Genomic DNA, 19,470 nt, shown 5'->3' with positions numbered 1-19,470 from the left:
CAGTGGAAACAGTAAGTTTCCTTATCTTGGCTTTGACCTAAAAGGTTCATAAGTACATTCATTTTATTGGCTGCAAGTGTTTCAAGCAGCTCCTTACTTTTTGTCTGTAGAGTACAAGTAACATCAGACCAGTGTTGGTGCAGTTGTACAGAGATTTTCCTTGATCAATATCGAGTCTGGAGAACTGAGCTGCCTGTAACAAGCAGTGATGAGGTTATTTATTTAGGTAGCTGTGGCATATAAAGACTTCTGATGTTACAGTTATGTAAAATAAGGCACTCTGAGCTACTATTAGGAAGCAGAAGTTTTGGATTCCTGAGCTATGCATCACTTAAGAATAAAAGTGTGTGAGACTGATTAACACTGGAGAGAACATGCCTATCCATCATAGACAACAGGGCTTGCATGGGATTTTGGCTGGGGTACTGGAATGTCCTAGCTGCTCTAGGATTTTGTATGGACCTGGGAAGACTTACCAGGATTAGGGGTAAATTCAAGTTTGGTTGAAATGTGGGCTAAATTGTGTCATAATCTATATAAACTGTGCTTCAATGTGCTTGGATTAAAGTTACCGATACAGGATACCTCAAGATGGAGTTGAATTGCAAAAGAATTTAAATTTTCTAGCATTTAGAGGAAATACGGTGTTTTTGCAGAGTAGACAGGTATCTCTTTTTTTCAGAGGCTTTATTGAGGTATATAATTACATTCTTTACTCATATTGATGCCCTGAAAAGATAACAGCTCAGAGGTAGCATATAATCAGTATATTTTAATGGTATCTTCTCTAGAACCAGAGGGAATGGCATGGACCTGTGTCAGAATGCAGGGACTTTGGATGCCTGGATGTAATGAATGGAACAAATTGGCGTTAGCACAGTGTACAGCACAATTCACATGAGGCAGTAAATAAGACTGAGGTTTGAAAGTGTAAGCAATGATGAGGACAATAAGATATTTCACAGATACAAAAATGTACAAATGTCCTTGTTGCCCCCATGTCATGAGGATGTTGGGTGGTGAAGAATCACTTTTGCAGTCTCATGTTTCTAATTCTCTTTGTTCTTTTTTTCTCCTCTAACTTCTCCCACAGTTATCTGTGTGGTTGTGTTCTCACAGGAGAGGAAAACTCTGAAAACTTAACAATGGTGAGGGAAGCCACTAAAGCTTACCAGGTATGTTTATCAAGAATGGTGCAGTTACTTTGCTTCCAGTTGAGATTCACTACCGAACAAACTGTCTGTTTATAGCAAATCATAGCAATACTTTACCTAGGAGAGCCATTTAAGTTATAAAGGAGTTAATCTGATGTTATTCAGAACACCATACGATGAAAATTATAAGCTATTTTTTCAGAAAAATGCCATTTCCTAATGCAGATGGATAGGCAGGAGTTCAGTCACCAAAATCCTGTTTCTCACAAACAATTGCAGTGCTACGTTCCAGTTCTCTTAGCCACTTTTGCAAGGCTTACCTTTTATCAGTGTCTCTGGTTATTTCAATTAACAAGTAAAAGCTTCCTCCTGATTCTTAGGGGTTTTTTTGGTTGTTGCTGTTTGTTTGTTTTTGTTTTGTTTTTCTTTTCTCAAAAGCAAACTTAAAAAAAAAAAAGCAAAAAACAACAAACATTGTTATGCACAGCTGTTGATGGAATATTGGTGGCTGTTTTTTGGCTCTTGCAGCTTGGTATTCAAAGACTGGTGGAGTCTGGCAGATACGACACTCATGACAGTTTCACAGTGGTCGTCCAGACTTTCCTCCACAATCCCAAGATTCCTCTTGATCAGGTATGGTATGAAGAGATTTCTGCATGCAGTGGACTAAGTGCGGGCATCCAGCCTTTAGAGACAGTATGCGCAATTATTTCAACTTGTCATGTGCTTTTCTTACTAGAACATGCTGCCTTTTGGCCCAGTAGATTAGGTTATTTGTTCTTCGTTTTACATATTGTGCTGTTAATGAGTTGCTGTTTTGGAAAATGAATCAAAAGCTGACTTAAGGGGTTGGTTTGTGTGTGTTCTCAAGTTATGTAAATATTTTTCTTTCTCAAAATATAACATGATTAATAAAATGCAGAGATATTTAGTTACAGTTCTTAAAGCAACCTTGCTGTGTTATTCAATGGAGACAGCACTTCGTGTTCTAGAATTTCACTTTGTCTGAATCTGTAGAATGAGTTTACATACAGACTAGAGGTAGTAGTAGATCTTACCTATTATTGGCAACTATATTTCAGTTCTTTGAGTAACCTCCCAGCAAACTATGAACTGGGAAGTGACCCAGACCTTCTCTGAAACTGAAAACTCCCCTTGTTAGTTTCCAGATACAACTGTACTTCTTCATCTCACCTGGAACAAAATACAGATGGGGCAAAATGTTTAATAAGGATTAAACTGGTATTACTGTGATCCTGAAAATGCCAGCAGCAGCTAGTGACTATTTTGAAAAATTCATTTACTGCTACAGACAAAGCTTTTGTATCTGGAAAACTGGTTGAAAACTTTACAGGGGAAGGGGAAGGAAAAACAGGCTTTAATTTTTGATGAAGCTGGCTCCTGTGAAAAGCTGTCCTTAGGGGCCTTAGCACAAAGGTGAGAAACACAGAAGTAAATAGAAAGGAAGAAAAATACTTCTGAACATTCTTGTATAATCCCACAAGCATTAATTCAGATTTTAAGAAAGTACAGGGTGTTGTTTTTTCTTATCTCACACAAAATTCAGAAGTTTCTGAACTACAAACTCTGCCTCTAGAACTCGGCAAAAGATCAAATATAGCTTCAAATTTGGGTAGTAGCTTGCCCAAACACACTGAATCAACACCTGGCCAAGTTTTGAGAAAAGACTGTGATGACCAAAAAGATGTTATTTCAGGAGCTTATAATTAACTTCTTTTTTCAATACTTACGAAGAAGCCAAGTTACTTAAATGTCCAAACTTCATTTCCTTAAGATTCCCTAGTTTCCTCATTAAAGTATGGGTGTGTTCATAAAGGAGTTTGTTTTGGTTTACTCGGTCAGTTTGGCAGCCTTCTCTTAGATGCTTCCTGCTTTTTCTCCTCTCAAACTTGTAGAACCAACACAACTGTGAGAAGGCAGATGGGTTCTTTGTGTTCCTTCTGGTACAGCATCCATAAAATACTCATTCACATGTAAGGATACTGCAGAGCATAATGGTGACTGGGTAGCCAGATGTGGTGATGTGTTGAGGAGGAGACCCAGCTTAATCACAGAACCTAGAGAGAAAATAGGGATCGAACTCAAAACTCTGGTTTTGCTTCTTCCTTGTGGATCTGATATTGTATGTGCATAAGCATTTCTACTTAAGCATTTCTTGTAGCTAGCAGGCCTGCCAAAGCATGCTGTTCATCACCTGCTGCTAATGAGGTGTTTTCCTTTGGAGTGGCAAGGACAAGTAGAATGCATCTTCCATTACTTATTCTGATCCATCCTCAGCAATCCACAGTTGGAACTTGGTGAATTCTTCTGCACTTAAATGTCCCTTATGCTTTCATTTGTAGGATGGGCATCCTGATATCTCCTACTTTGCACCTGACTGCTTCCATCCAAGCCAGAAGGGCCATTCTCAGCTTGCCAAGGCTCTCTGGAATACTATGGTAAGATGACAAGCTCTGCCCACAATGCAATCTTTAGCTTGACCCAACTACCGTTGAAATGTTGTAATAAACATTGCTATGAGTATCTGGATAACTCAGTAACTTGCTAATGGGTCTCCAGTGCTTGTTTGTTCTTTTGAAGTCAGGTGCTCCCACATTTCTGGCTGCTCTCAGCCTATAGATGCTCAAACTTCTTAGAGTCTGCTGGGAAGGGACAGGTGCTGTCAGTGCATGATCTGCCATTCCTGACTTCAGCCATGCAGCTTGAAATCCATTTCACTCATTGCCATGATGTCAGGACACTATTTAATAATGATGATATTCCTATGGTCTTAAATGAAAAACTGCCAAATAAAGAATTGCTAATGGTGTATGTCAGTTCAAAATGGATTACTTAAAAATGTTTTGAATCCTTGTATTGTGAGTGTATCACTCAGAATTAAAGTAGTTTTAATTCAAATTAACTTTACTAACTTTGGAAACAAATAAAATCTAGCAACGATGGGTTGTTACTGATTGCTTAGGCAATCCCATTTAGGTAGTGTTGCAGTCCAGTAGGAGGATTCTGGATGCTGTCTTCTATGTACTTCCAGGTAATGTCTTAGCAGCTAACATGATTGTCTGCAATCATCAAGTAGTACCTCTATTTAAATTTTGTTTAATCTTCTGCACATAAACAGTCTTCTGCTGGAGACGCCATCATGCAGCTTAGCAATAAGAACAGAGGGATTCTTAGCGTCTTCTCTTTTATGAGAGAGAACAGAGTTTACAAGCTTGGCTTCTGGCAACATTCCAAGGAACTTCATGTGCCTGCCAAAATCCTCCTGGAGTTTAAGCTGATCCAGCGTAGCTTTCCACTTCCCATTTTAAACTTCTTCCTAGACTTGCTGTTTTGTTACGCAGTTGCCATGTTCCTTCTGAGTAGCGTTTCAGCCTTGGGTGAATCAAGGTCAGTAAATGCAAGCAGTTTCTTAAAAATCTGAAAGTGGTGTTTAAATTCCTTTGATGAGAATTGTTATACAGATGTAAGATGAACTGAGACAGCTACAGCAGTGTGGGGTTGTTTTGTTTTGTTTTCCCTCCTAGTTGCATCCTGTAGGCCAGAAAGCTGACTCATTTGACTTCGTGACTGACATTGTCCTCAGCTGCCCGACTCAGGTAAATAGTCCCATGTTGTGAAAGCTGGGTATAAGGCAGCTGTACATACCTGTGCTCCCTGGGATGAGTTTGCTGAAGACTTTCCTTCTCTGCTGACCTCTGAATGAGCAGACTTTCTTGCTATATCTACTCTGGTATCCCTTTACTGTGCAGCGAATATTGATAGACAGTGTGCTGATTTGTGTGTTTTAAGTTGTAGCAGAAAATATATATTTTTGAAGTACACAAGCAGCTCAACAGCAAATGGAATATTCTGAATTAACTTTCCCATTAGAATCAATGTGGGTTTCAGGCACCATAGTGACTCTGAAAAATCCCAGTATCTATTATACCTTGAATTAGTGGAAAGCTGGTTTTGCTGACCTGGCCCCTAACAGGGATGCTTTAGGCTCTTTGGATACTTCTGCCTTCATAAAACAAGCTGCTGAACTCATGGTACAGTTGATAGGTATCGGCACGTGGAAATGACCCCCGCAGTCAGCAGTAAATAACTCACTTTTTTCAGCAGTTTCAATGAGGAGACCAAAGAACTGAACAGACTGGGGAGCTGATTTGTACAGTAAGGTCTGGAGACAGTCATTGAAGACATAAAGAACGATTTTGTCTATATTGCATTCATCCTGTTAGAAAGGAAAGATCTGATGGGTTGTTAATCAGCATGTTTAAAAAACAAAAAAAAAAAAAATTAGTTAAATTGATTCTACCTCTTTTTTTTGCAATTTTTTGCAAAATTTTAGTGCTTTGTTAGACCTCTTTGTGGAAGGAATTGCTCTGGAACTGTTCTTACTTGAGACAACTACATATCCCTGCAAAGATTTTTAGCCTATGTGATGTGCCTGTCTTCCTTGATGCATGTTGCTTTTGTTGTAGAGGACAAAAATAACAATGCAATTTGTACAGTCTCTCTCGGAGGGAGGAGTGATTCATACAGTAGTCAGGCTTTTATTACTCTCTGCTGACACAGGATGATATTTCCAGGTTTCTCCAGACTTCACAACAATGTCTTTTAAAGGGACTGAACAGCTAATAAAGGCTAAGTAATTTGTGGAAGGCTTAGGAGAGGAGAATGTTATACAGCTAACCAGGACCTGACATATCTATCGTTTTTACCATGAGAGACTAAAGAGGAAATATTGCTTCTGAATTTTAAGATGTGGAGAACAGTTTTGAAATCCAGATCCTTGTTTTGCTGCTTAGACAACTATATAATTGGTGATATCATGTCTTGACATCACTCGCTATGGTGTGTGTCTCATGTCTATTGCCTAATTTCTCTAACTTTTTAAATTCTCTTCCTTGTCACAGGATAACCCCTTCCTGATGACAAATAAAAATAGCAACAACACAAATCCTCCTGCGCTTCCCACCAGTGAGCCAACAGAGGTAAATGTTGCTTCTTTTGCTGCATCTTAGATAAGCTGTGCAAAACTGTCCCTGTTTCGCTGTTGGCACATCCTTCTGAGTTTATAAATGTGATAGCCTATCACCAGTTTTCAGACAGAAGAGTCTATCTTGCATTGCATTGTTTCCTGTGTAATAAAATGTTAAACACCTCTTGTCCTAAAAGCCAGACAAAATGAATTGAATCAGGTGCAATTGTATTAAAGCTGTTTCCTACATAAAATTGCCTGGAGTGCCTCCTTAACTTGTACTGTAAGTACCTCACAACGTGGGGAAGAGAATTTAGGATGCTGAATCCCCAGATGATCTAAGGAAGATTTGTATGTTCTTGAGCCATTATATTTCCATGTCCTCAGGTAGATTTAACTTGCAGAGGGTAGACGTATTTATTTATAGCATATACTGCCAAGTGCACAGGATGTGATGGAGATCTGTTCGCAAAGGGGTTTATTTTTCATGATGAATGAACAACATCCATAGCAAACTACAGATTAAGCAAACTTTGTGTGGGACTTGAAGAAACGGTGCAGAAACTTGCTCTTAACAAATGGCTGCAGGCATGCAAGGAATGCTCAGCTTTGGTAATGTAGCTATGATTAGAGACAGCAGTCAAAGTTGGCCATGTATTTGGACATACTGGGGCGTCCCTGTGCCTGTCTAAATCGTGAAAATCTCCTTGTGCCTTGAGGGTTACAAAGAGAAACAGCTAATATTGTTTCAGCAAGCCATAGTTCGCGATGTTGAAATGGGTTTTTTAATCTGTAGAGCTAAGTTATACTTTTAATGGTAATCATTATGCTTACTGAATCTCAGTTGCGGTAAGTTCTGAAGTGATAAAGTGAAGGAAAGAAATAGCAGAGAGAGTATATGGGCACCTGCCTGTCTCTCCTGAAAATAAGCTCAGCTTTCTGTTCTAGCTTCTGGAGGCAGCCTTTTAACTACATGGTTGATAGTAGAGACTATTACACTGCTATATAGGAGAACAGACAAATTTATCTTAATATTAAAATACTAACCATGCTTTCTGAAGACCACTGGCCTATGTTTATTTATTCTCTGAAGGATAGCATTCTGCACTCATAGTAATAACTCAGGTTGGAAGGGAACCTCAGGGCACCCCTAGAACAACCTCCTGCTCCAAGGTAAGGTCAGGTCTGAGATCAGCATAAGCAGACAACATTACAACAATTACATATTTTCAAGTGTAACAATGCCACCTCCCAGATCTTGGGTGAAATCTCCAGACTGTAGAAAGGGCAAAAAAGTATCCATTTATGGAACTTTGTTATGGAACTAAATGGTATATTTTGGCTAGAAAATTGCACCAGGAATAATGTAATATTTGAACAGCAATCCACAAAGAGGGAAGGACTCTGATCTTAAAGGTCTTTTCTAACTTGAATGATTCTATGACTGCTGAGCTGCATAGGCACCAAACTAGGATCTATTTTTAAATTTGGTCTTGTTCTTCACCATACAATTAAACCATATATGTTTTCCATGTTGTCTTCTACCCAAAATGTGATGCAGTTGTATTAACTGTCATTTCAGAATTGGGGCAGTGACCTGTCATGTTCTCAAAAGACTCCATCCAGTCGTGTCCCAACATCAGGTGAGAATGGACTCATCAGCTAAAATCCTGAACAGGAAGGTTATTGCCTTGTGTTCTTGAAACAGAACCTCAAATTCTAGATAGAATGGGAACAATAAAAACTGATATATTGAACTGCAAAGTAGGAAAATCCATCCTGCCACAGACAGCAAGTTCTACAGTGCAGCAGGTGGATAAGTGCAGTCCCATTTACCATACATATATATCGTGTATAGCGATGAGACAGATTAAAGTGTCTAGGTAGGTTATTTGCTCAGTAAGTTTGACCTGCCTTGCCTTATCAGTAGTGTAGTAGCAGTCTTGTGCATAACTGGAAGGCATCGTGGGCAGATTGCTAATGGGAAGTATTGATCTATGACCCAAACCTTAAAAATAAACCCTGAACATATCCATTTTCCTTATTTATTTTTTTCATAAGGTGACACTTGAATAGTTGTTCAAGGTTCATTTATTTCCTTGTTGGTTGAGTAAAATGTTGCAAACAAATGGCAAGAGGTTATTATATGTTTTGCCTGGCAGAAACGTAGAAGTTGAAGCACTCTCTCCTTAAAAGTCTGTAAAAATAACATCAGGTTGAAACCAAAGACTTGGATCTTGACTCCGATAAATAGCATTTTATGTCAGTTATCAATTACTATTTTTTTTATTATTCCTACTCTTTTCTAGTACATGAGCTACAGCCTGCTGACATCAAAGTCATTGGAGCATTGGGAGATTCCCTGACTGTAAGTACTGCTATATCTCCAGGTTTAGAATGAGAAGAATAAGTGTTGATTTCTGCCTCTATGTTATGGTTATGTCAGTCATCATCAGATAGAAAGCAAATTGTTTTGTCTGGCAAAGAAAAGCTCATCTACTTGTGTCCCTTTGCAAAGACATAGCCTAAAGGGATATGAATGACACTGGCACTGACAATTGAGTAATCTAGTAATGAATAATTCAGGCCAGAACAGAAATTGGATCACACTCTCTATTGCACGCAGTTTATTCAAGTGTTTTAGGAAAGGGAAATGTCTGCCTTATAGTAGCAGTATTTTCTGACCTAAGAAAAATGAATTGCCATTTTACATACAATGAGAGGTCTTGATGAAATTTCCTAGAGAAATAACTGATTACAGACCAAAGTGTTTCTCACTTGAGATAATTATGACACTTCAGTATATCAGAAGTTTGCTCTCAGATGTTGTTTGTTGGGTTAATTTTAATTTTTACTTAGAACTATGATGTATTTCATGTACCAAGAAATGCAAACTGAAAAGAATAGTCTCAGAAAAGAAAGGCCCAAGAATTCCATTATCCTTAATGGAATATTTCTGATCTGTGCTGAAGTTTTCTGAGAAAGAGTTTCAGAATTGCACAGCGCTACAGAATTGTTCTGGCATGGAATGAAGGCAGATATTGGTGTCAACATGAGTTTTAACTCCTGAGCTACACCTGTCTCATTCCAGCAGCTTTAGTTCCTGCAGTGTTCAGAAGGAGCTGAATGGACTACAGCTCTCAAATGATCAGGCTAATTGACATACATGTGTGTATGTATTCCTAATCAAAGGGTCCAGACTCTGTTCCTTGAGGTTTTTGTCCCAACAGCAGAGAAAAGCAGTTTTCATATTGCCATTATTCATGCAGTTCTTCATTGCCATAGCAAGGTGCAACTGGATGGGATGTAGTGTTGGTTGAGAGGCATGGAGAGAGAAGACAAAGAGAATATTTCTCACACATAAGCACATAAATAACATTTTGGCATAGCCAGCAGAACAAATACTTTATACTTCATCCCTGGTACAGAGGAACTGTAGTAAAGATCTGTCTTGGTTCCCTAACACATTGATTTTCCTCCTGGTATTTCCTTCAAGAGCCCTGTATGCGGTCAGTATTGATGGCTTTGTTGATATCGTGATGTTGCAGCTTAACCCAGGAGGCAGCTAAATACCACAGAAGCCACTTGTTCATTTTCCCTTAGGAAATGAACAGGGGGAGAGAGTTGAGAATGGTATATGAGAATTTGTCTGTTAAGAACAGTTTAATAAGAAATGAAGGAGGAGAAAAGAAAATAGAAAAAAAAACAAAAACAAACAAAACCAACCAAGTGATTGGTGTACAACGCAATTACTCAGCAGTGCCCAGCTGATGCTCAGTCAGTCCCCAAGCAGCAGCAGTGCCACCCCAAATGAATCCCTGAGTTTTATGGGACAGAGCCATGTGGTATGGAATATCCCTTTGGCTAGACTGGGCCAGCTGCCCTGGCTGTAACTTTCCCAGCTCCTTGTACATTCCCAGCTCCCCAGTGGCAGTGCAGCTCAAGGAGCAGAAAAGGCCCTGACTGTGCAAACACTGCTCTGCAACAATGAAAGCATCACTGTTATATCAGTGCTATTTTCATCTTAAAACACAGAACCGTACCAGCTACTATGAAGAGAAAGAGCTCTTTATCAGCCAAAACCAGAGACGCGTGGCTTTTTGAATAGCTCAAAATGAAGTGAAACCATTAATAAACTAAAAAGCTGCAGAATAACCTATTTTCATTATTGCTGTCGTGAAAGTGAGTCAAGCTGCTGACCTTGCTAGAAGATTTTGAAAAATAAAATAATAAAAGCATTCTATCACAGTCCTGTGAACACTCAAATCTATCACCGTGTTCTTTGTTCTGGTGACTTCCCCCCATACTAAATTGTAATAAAGTTCGCACTGCAGGAAGACTGTTCTCAGCCCAGATGCAGTTGGAGATTAACGAAACATTGAACAGTTTAGTCACGTCACTGGCTAGAATGCATCTGTCCAACCTCTCAGCCACAGTGCGTGGTGAAAGAGATAGATGTGCCAACATTTTTATCTGTATTGGCAAAAATACAAGATAAAAATCCTGCCTACATCTCACGAAGTCTGTGTGTTCAGCTTCCAGATTGGCTCCAACTGAGAAAAGTGGATTGTGCACCAAAGATTTGTTTTCCTGGCAGTTTAAAAAACAACCTCTCTACTGATTTATTTACTGTTAAAACTGGGGGTTTTTCAGCTATTTTGTTTTTTCCTGCATTATTAAGCATCCCAACATCAACTTTCTTCAGGACATGCCGGAATGAAGCAGCTTCAATCAGAAAAATCCAGACAAATACAAGGCTGTAGATCAGAACCTGGTTCTCCTTACTTTGTTGATACTATTATGAGAGTTGTAGTTCCCAAGACCTTACAGTCTGATGCCCACTGGTTGGACTGTGTTTCCCTTGCTCCAAGGTCTGCTGTTTAGATGAGCTGCCTTCATACATGAGGATAAGGCTATGAATTTGAAGCACAGGAAATGTAGGACTACCCATAGGCCAGTGTGTGCTGCTGAATAAGGACAAGGAATGCTTTTGCTGTAAAGGAGATGCTGGAAAAGCTTAGCTGGATTCAGAATGATGTTGCTAAATTTCTTCAGCGTTTTGACACTTTCTGTTCTACCTGTACTTACAGCACCCTGTTCTAGTATTTTGTAAGTTATTCTTTTCATCCCTTTTCAGACTGCAGTAGGAGCCTGCACAACTGACCTACAAGTGGACTGGAGGGGATGTTCCTGGAGGTAACTGTGCTCAGTTTTCTCTCTGGTATTTTCATCCTCAGACGCAGTTGTAAGTGTGGGTCACCTGGTTGTGTAGTTACATCCTGAAGAAGATGGGAATGGGGTATATCAGACAAAGAGATGTACTGCCACAGGTTGAGCAGCTAAATTCTGCTCCTGTTAACCAAACTCCCCTCTACAGAGAGTAAATATGGGGGCAGGTCGCTGAGATCGAGTATTGCTGGGTAAGGGCTTGAGAAAGTCAGAGTTGGAAGAGAAAGGGAGCAATTTTTGTGGTGCTGGGTTTTTGTTTGTTTTTCAAATGAGAACTGCCTGCTACCAGCAGGGTCCTGTGCCTCAGACTATTGCTGCTGTTGTGATAATCCAAAGCGGTGTTTAATGCTAGAGAATCTGTGTGAGCGCCCATTAGCATGAACGCGGTGAGAGCACCACATGCATATTCAGTGAAGATGTCCCAAATAGATTTGCAATTACAAAGCAAGCAATGACAATATATGCTAGAGTAGATGTGAATTTCAGTGTCCACGTTAGAGTGGAAGAAAACTGTCTGCTTCATACAGGCATAAGTAAGAATGGTAGATATGATAAGCATGTGCATGAATACACTCCTTTCTTCATCTATCTTTCTCTACTCTGTGCTTCACCCATGTTAGGGCCTGACAGAGGTGGTGTAAGGGAACACTGTCTGTACACATAGATGTCTATACACATTATTTGGGTGGTAGTGATACCAGTTGTAGCAATAGTGTTAAGCTTGCTAATGCTCATTGATGAATACCCTGGAGTTTGTTTAGAAAACAGGAAGAATCTGTGCCCTTGTACCAAGTAGATAACAGTGATATACTGAACTCCTTGTATCAAGTAGATAAGGGAAGTTCTACTTTGAATCAGCTGATTTTGTGAAAGCAAGTATTGTGCGATCAAGGCAAAGAGCTAACCAAGTGTGTGTAAAGACTGGGTTCATCTGGCAAACACAGTAAGGAAGGGTACTGACTTCATCTAGAATGTCTCAGAACCACCACCATAAAAAGAGCTTGTGTAACCCTATGTTAATGATTTTGGGGGAAGTACTGAATATGTATGTACTGTCTGGGAAAACCTTTGCATATGTAACACAAGTAATGTATATAAGCTGAAGATCTTTTGTACCAGGTATGCACAATTAGATGGAAGGATCCATTTGTGCATCCAGCACCGAGAATAAAGAATACCCACTTTCTAACGCTCTAAGCTAGCTTGAGTTTTAGAGAGTTCCACGATCAACCGATTTATGATAACAGTAGAGGCAGAGGCTTATTTCATTATCAGCATTGCAAAATCCCAGATGGGTAGATAACGAACATTTAATGCAGTCTGTCTTCTATACATAAATGCACACAAATGTATTTTCAGCAGGGTCACATGCCTTCTGACAATGGGTGCTCCAGCATGTTCATGTGAAAAACTGATTCTTCCTGTATGCTTCACTCCTAGTTTATAGGCATAGTTTCTATCCTAGCTGAAATCCTGTTTGATTTAATCTGAAATCTCCTTTCAGTACCTTTCCTGAATTCTTAACTTGTCTTGTGGTTTTACTGTCCTAGTTCAGCCTGGGGTGAGTATCCCTTCCTGGGCTTTAGCAGCAATGTATGTTGACAATAAGAGGGTTGCAGAATTATTGCTACCCAGTAATTCTGTGCTTTCCCTTTGTAGCATCGGAGGTGATGGCACCCTGGAGACCCAAACCACTTTACCCAGTGAGTATCCTGATAAAATGGCATGAGTAAGGGGGAAAGCACGTTATTAGTCTGAAAGCAGTCCAAGAGGATGTTCAAAAACATCTGGAAATGATCACACTTTCCTTGCAAACGATGGGCATCCCCATCCATTGTGAATGGGAGCAGCTCACTTGACTCACAGCTGAAACCCAGACTGACCTTCCTAGCTGCAAAGCTAATTTAGCCCCTCCACATTACAGGATCTGCATGTGGCCAATGCATCCTTTTGACAGAAATTATGAAGAGTAAATGTACTGTAGGTGGCAGGACTCCATGGCAGATCAGTCCCTTCTTCATTTCATTGTGTTTTCCAGTCACCAGCTGTAGTGCTCAATGGCTGTGGGCAAATGAAGGTTTATGAAACAATTAGTTGTCCATTTAGTAAAGATCATTGGCAAGGTTATGATTTCCTGTTGGTTTCTCTCAATGCTTTCAAGCTGCTACACTGCACTAAAAAAGTCTAAAAATACTATACGTCCCTCATCTTAGCATTCTGTGTAACCGGTCCCTGTAGTTGCCATAGAAACCACTAAGTGGTCAGTGTGACCATAAATTAGAGGGGAATTGGTTCACAGTGGTTCATCTATTTGTACGTGATCTGTGCTGTGGAACAGGCTGACAATACCTGACGCTGCTTGTAACAAAAACCGATATGCTTTGTCTTGTGTCATGAACACCATGCTTAAGGAAACACAGAAAATGCATTTCGTTATGCATGCAGCATTGTAAACGAGACTTTATAAAGAGGTTTCAGACGGCACTACAGACACAGTAACAAAAGCAGTTTTCAGGCATCGCACTTTGCTGCTGAGGGTTTCACTGAAGCCTATAAACATGAATGGCATTCACTTTCCTGCTATAAATATTATCTTAATGAGTAGATGGGGGACTGGGAGAGAGAGGGTCATCTTTGGAGCATCTGCTCCTGGTATGTGAAGGGAAGTTATCATAATTATTCTGGCACTCACTGTCAGTAACAGCGAGTTCCCTAGGACCTGGCTGTCATCGGGGCCACCAGGCCCTTCTCCTTGAGGCCACAGGGAGAAATACTCGCAGTACTGAAGTCTCCAAAGCAGGTGTATCTACTGCCAGTTGTACCATGGATAGTTAAACGTTGTGTCTTCTCTTTTTAAGATATCTTGAAAAAATTCAGCCCAAACCTCTTTGGCTTCTCCACTGGCAATAGTAGGGAAGCAGCTGGATTCAATGCTGCAGAGAGAGGTGCGACTTCACAGTAAGTACGACTGAAGCCAAGGATGGGCAAAGGGGTAGGAAAGAACTGATGCTCTGGCAGATTGTCTTTGAGCTGCGTGTAATGCTGAGTTAATACCCACAATCTGTATGTAATGCACATGTTTCTGTGGTCTGATTTCTGATTACATTTTTTTTTTAAGATAGTATTTTATGATTTAATTTTCTTCTTCTTCTAAATCAGAGACAGAAATAGAAACATAAATAAGGCATCAGCTCAAATATGCTGTACAGAAGACAAATGAAGAAAGGAGGTTTCTATCAGTACATTTTTTTGCTCAGCCTGCAGTTTGCTGCTTCCTCATTCACTTTCAGTTTGTTTGTAATGAGAAGAAGCTGATGACCCTCTCAATTATTCCTTGATTTCTGGGAAATGTGCCTCCAACTAACAAATAGAAACTCGCTGTCACCTAATTGCACTAAGAGCTTTCCTCGTTTGCAGTGTAAAGAAAATGAACCAAGTGAGCATCTGGAAAAAGAATCTGTTTTCCTCTTGAAGGAAAACACTACTAGTCTGTTAAGAACAAAAACATATGAGTTTGTATTGCATAAGCTGTGCTTGCTCTGTGGGTACTCATGGAATTTATTTTCAGGACTTTGTGACCCCTTTAACAGCCATCAAATTTTCTGCAAAAGGGTTTCAGGGTAGCAAAGACTGTGTAGCTCCTGTTCTGTGAGTGACCTGAGCTCAGCGTGGTTCTGGGAGTGCAAATAAATGTGGCTATGTTTGTGTAGCTGCTGGCAAAATGCGGGACAGGATTAGCTCAAGTGCAATCTCATCTCAGTATGTCAGGAGCTCAAGTCTCCAGCTGTTGTCTCAGCATGGTTTGTGCTTTGCTCTATGGATGTTGCATCCTGCACAGATCTGAGCTTCAGCCCCGTGGTTCCCCAGCATAAGCAATATTCTCCAGACTAGTGGTAGGAATTGAAGGCCAAATCAGGAAAGTTGATTAGGTGCCCAGCTTCTGTGTAAACATTACTAGATGTCAAAAGGAATTGTGCAGCTAAATATCTCTGTACATCTGGGCATTAGTGTTTTTTCTCCCAATAAAATGCACTTAATCTGCTCTGAGATGGGAAGAAGCCATCCCAGTTGACTGCCACTTGGCAGCTGTCCTAGCTGAAACCCTTTTAGATCAGATAGTTTGTGCAACTGTTGCTGCTCTGGTCACTACTCTTCCTTCTGAGGCATCTCTTCCTCTGTGTGGGTTTCTGCCACTCGTAGCATTCCCTGAAATGAGGAGTGCAAGAGAAAATGATGATGAGCTTTCAGAGCATGCATCTAAAATCTTTCTGTCCTCTTCCTGTAGCAATATGCCAGCCCAAGCACGTGAACTGGTGGAGCTAATGAGGAGCAGCTCGGTAAGTAGATTGCTCCTAAGAAACAAAGCAGAGACTTCAGATTTGAACCTCAGTGCTCCCATGATGCCAGTTCAAGGGGCAACAGAATAGAATAAGTCAGTGTCCTCTGGTGTGTTTTCCAAGATAAGCAACTAAGGAACAGTCACTATCATCGAAAGATTAGAAGTTACCTATGCAAATCCACCCAGATAGTGTGCAAACACAAAGGGCAGCAGCTGATGCATCTGGGAGTTGTGAGAATGGTAGTGGGGAGGAGGAGGAGATCTGGAGGCTGAGTGAGCAGCAGCATTCACAGCGGAACTCATAATGGCCAAGCACAGTGTCGCTGGAGCAGGGGCCTAGTGACCAACATCAGCCACATTCTTTGCTCTGGCTTTAGGTCTGGGGAATGGCAATACTGGGGAAGGGGAAATGAAATCCTCCCAGGAAACCCCCTGAAAAAGGCATATGAATCATTGGTGGCTAAAGTCCTCATGGTGGAGAGAATCCCTGCCACATCTCAAGCTTCTAGGGAACTGGTCAGGGATGTAGTATTGTGGACCAACACGCTGTTCCTGCTCCACTGAGGGCTGCAGAGGGCTTTTAACACAGTGGCTGGTGCTGAAGTTTGGGGTGCGTGGGTAAAACGTGGGAGAAAGCTGAGACTGTCCTGCCCCAAGCGTGGTCTGAATTTGTTGTGGTAGTGACTGTCAGTGTGATTTGTTGCTTCATAGAGTGTCCAGTAAGGGAATAAGAGAGCCTGGTGCTCCTTGGCTCAGACTGAATGGGAAAGAAAGGTACTGAATAAGCAGGATTTGTCAGAGCACTCATCCCTGTGTGCCAGCACTCCTGATGGATGCTGCGTGCTCACCGTGCTGTCAGTTACTCTGCACTACCAAATGTTTGGCACTGAAGGGAGCTGCCGTGGCTCTTTAGCGAAGTACTACAAGGCTCTAGATCTGTTTTATTCACTGCTATTTATGCATCTTTAAAAAGAGGGGGAAAATCCCCGCCACGCTCTGTGCAATGATTTCGGAGCAAAGCGTTGCTTGAGGAGGAAAATTCAGCCCCGTGGGTGATTCCCAGGCCCTTTCTCTATTTGCGGGATCCTTTCGCAGCTGTTTGTTATGTAAATGTACCGCTCTAAAAATAGCTGCCTTTGATTCCTTTCTTTGTTCAGAACCTACAAAATGTTTTGCTGAGCTCCAGCTCTCAGCAGCGCCTATTGTCAGCGAGGTGACGTGGGTGCTGCAGCTGCCCTTATATGAGCTCGGTGAAGTCACCGGCCTCCCGGACTCTGCTATTTTAATCCACTTTCTGGTCCCCGGGGTGCCTCTCTCCCTGCCTGCCCGTGGAGCAATGCCTTCTCAGCTGGCAGGATCCCTAGCAACTCACTTTCCCGGCTCTCGACAGCCACTCCAGCAACCCCAGCTCTGTCTCCACGGTGCCCCAAACCCAGTATCTGTTTCAGCACACCTGCTGGCACATCTCCATGCTCAGCTGCCCTGATGGTTCTTGTTTTCTGAAGGGGATTTCCTTACAAAAGCCAAGGTGAGCTGCAGCTAGACTAGCAAACAGTTCTCATGTTCCCTCAGACAGATGCTTGTCTTTGATAGGACAAGAGGGAATGGCTTTAAACTAAAAGAGGGGGGGTTTAGGTTAGATGTTAGGAAGAATATTTTTACTCAGAGGATGGTGAGGTGTTAGCACAGCTGCCCAGAGAAGCTGTGGGTGTCCCATCCCTGGAGGTGTCAAGGCCAGGTTGGATGGGACCCTGAGCAGCCTGAGCTGGTGGGGGGCAGCCCTGCTCACAGCAGGGAGCTGGAAATGGGTCCCTTCCCAACCAATTAAGGTCCCTTCCAACCTAAGCCATTCTGTGATTCTGCTGTCTTCACTCACTGTGCCTCTTTTGGGCTGCTCTGCTGCGCAGTCTGTACCTGCTCTAGTCCTGCAAGTGTAAGCGGCTAACACAGAAATCTGTTTATTTTATGTGCCACCAGAAGATTAACTTCAAGGAGGACTGGAAGCTGATCACTATCTTCATTGGAGGCAATGACCTGTGTCAGTACTGCTTGGATAAGGTTTGTATCTCTGAAGCAGGCATGCTTGTTTGGGCACTTGGCAGGAGCCCAGTCCTAGAAATTTAACCTTTCTCTCTCTCCATGAGCCAAAGCTCCTCTTTGTTTAAAAAGCACTTAGGACTACAATTCCTTTCATCTGTGTTGTATATGAAAGAAGTACACAGCTTTTAATTTTGAGGCACTGCAGGTCTGGAGTAATGCACAATTTAAGCAGCAGCAATCTGCCCCACACTTAACAAAAGTGTAAACCAAAGAGCTCTTCCAGCTTGACTGGACAAAAGCACTCAAGAAGTGGGGTGTCTTATGTTTGTTGTTACAGGGACACAAGTGGGCTTTTATTCTGGAAAGTGTCTCCATGCAATTACTATTGGAGATGTCTCTTTCTTGCTTCAGAGTGACACCAAATGAAGTAACATCAGTTTATGGTGGAAAAAGATCTCATATCTAGCTGGCAGTGCTCATTCCCTCTGAAAAGACAAGGTTCTCATAGCACACACTGAAGTCTTGAGCTCCATCTCATTGAAATTACTGAGGATTGTTCTCTCAGTTTTGGTCTATTTCCTTCAAAGACTGCTGAGTGGAGTCTTCGTCCCGGTGGCTAAACCTCTATAACCACACTCAGAGTCGTTTTGCCTATGGATTTTGTTTATTCATTAAGGAAATATTTTGCTGAGATCTCTTACATACCTCTAGATTTTCTGTAGAGATTAAGTGAATGTGTTTGTGTTCCTGTGGCACTGTGCAACCTGGGTGCGTGTGGCAGTAAACCTCTTGTTCCAAATATATATCTGCCATCAGAAGCAGAAAGCAGAACAGGGACTCCATTGTGTGGATAAAACAGTCTAAACTTCTGGGTTTTTGAAAGAAGACTGATCTTGCTTTGTTTTATTTTAATTACATAGGAAGCTTATTCAGTACAAAACTACGTAAAGCACCTCCAGGACACTCTGGATATTTTCTACATGGAGGTAAGCTTTAAAGATACCCCAGCAAACTATGTTCCTGGCAAGCACGTTTGTGTTCTTCTCACCTCTGGTAGACTTTCAGTGATTATGTTTCATGCAAGATTATCTTCCAAAGAGCTGAGATCATAACGCAGCACTGAGGAGCATTCAAACAACTGTGTTAGATAATGCCCTGAGAAAATGGACTGTAGTTTCAGGACAACTGAGCTTCATGGTGTTTTTGCTGTGGATGAAGCATATCACAGCATTACTGCTGGTGCTGATGGCTGGACCAACTATGCAAAGTTTCATTTACTCTACAGAAAATGGAAATGCCCCAGGGAGTGAAGCAGCATTTCAGCTAGTTTGTACTAGCTGCCAGGAATTTTTTGGCTGACATCCACTGTATGTCTCCCTCTCTTTATACATTACCTCTGTACATGCTGTTGGCTGCAGTCAGTGTGGTTCTGCACTGACTCACTGACCTACGGATGGCACTTCTTTCTCCCTTTGTAGTGGTATCATGTTCTCTGACTCGGTATGTCTGCTTATTATAATCCCTGCAGCTCCCAAGAGTCTTTATCAACATGGTGGAGATACTTGAGATTTCTGGACTGCGTCAGGTGGCAGCAAGCTCTTCAAAGTGTGTTTTAACAGAGTAAGTGAACGCAACAGATCTTCACATTTAAAAGCCTTTCTTTTTTGTTTCTGTTTGTTCTAAACTGTTGCTGCAGTAGGGATAGCCACGCCATTCTGAAC

The 19,470-nt window shown here is 41.4% G+C and overlaps 1 protein-coding gene across 1 annotated transcript in view; it reads left to right on the top strand.

Moving 5' to 3' along the window:
- The window catches only part of PLB1 (phospholipase B1), a 79,812-nt gene that overhangs the window by 51,848 nt on the left and 8,494 nt on the right, over window positions 1-19,470 (top strand). The window contains 14 exon segments of the mRNA XM_015857533.2: window positions 1,094-1,175; window positions 1,683-1,787; window positions 3,518-3,613; window positions 4,700-4,771; window positions 6,077-6,154; window positions 7,724-7,784; window positions 8,451-8,509; window positions 11,279-11,337; window positions 13,030-13,073; window positions 14,229-14,328; window positions 15,656-15,707; window positions 17,687-17,767; window positions 18,670-18,735; window positions 19,278-19,369. Of these exon segments, the coding sequence (XP_015713019.1) occupies window positions 1,094-1,175; window positions 1,683-1,787; window positions 3,518-3,613; window positions 4,700-4,771; window positions 6,077-6,154; window positions 7,724-7,784; window positions 8,451-8,509; window positions 11,279-11,337; window positions 13,030-13,073; window positions 14,229-14,328; window positions 15,656-15,707; window positions 17,687-17,767; window positions 18,670-18,735; window positions 19,278-19,369 (1,047 nt within the window).

The sequence above is a fragment of the Coturnix japonica genome, chromosome 3 (genome assembly GCF_001577835.2).
Source record: "Coturnix japonica isolate 7356 chromosome 3, Coturnix japonica 2.1, whole genome shotgun sequence".
NCBI lineage: Eukaryota > Metazoa > Chordata > Aves > Galliformes > Phasianidae > Coturnix > Coturnix japonica.
The sequence above is the reverse complement of the archived record's forward strand: the minus strand, read 5'-3'. Positions and strand labels throughout refer to the sequence as shown.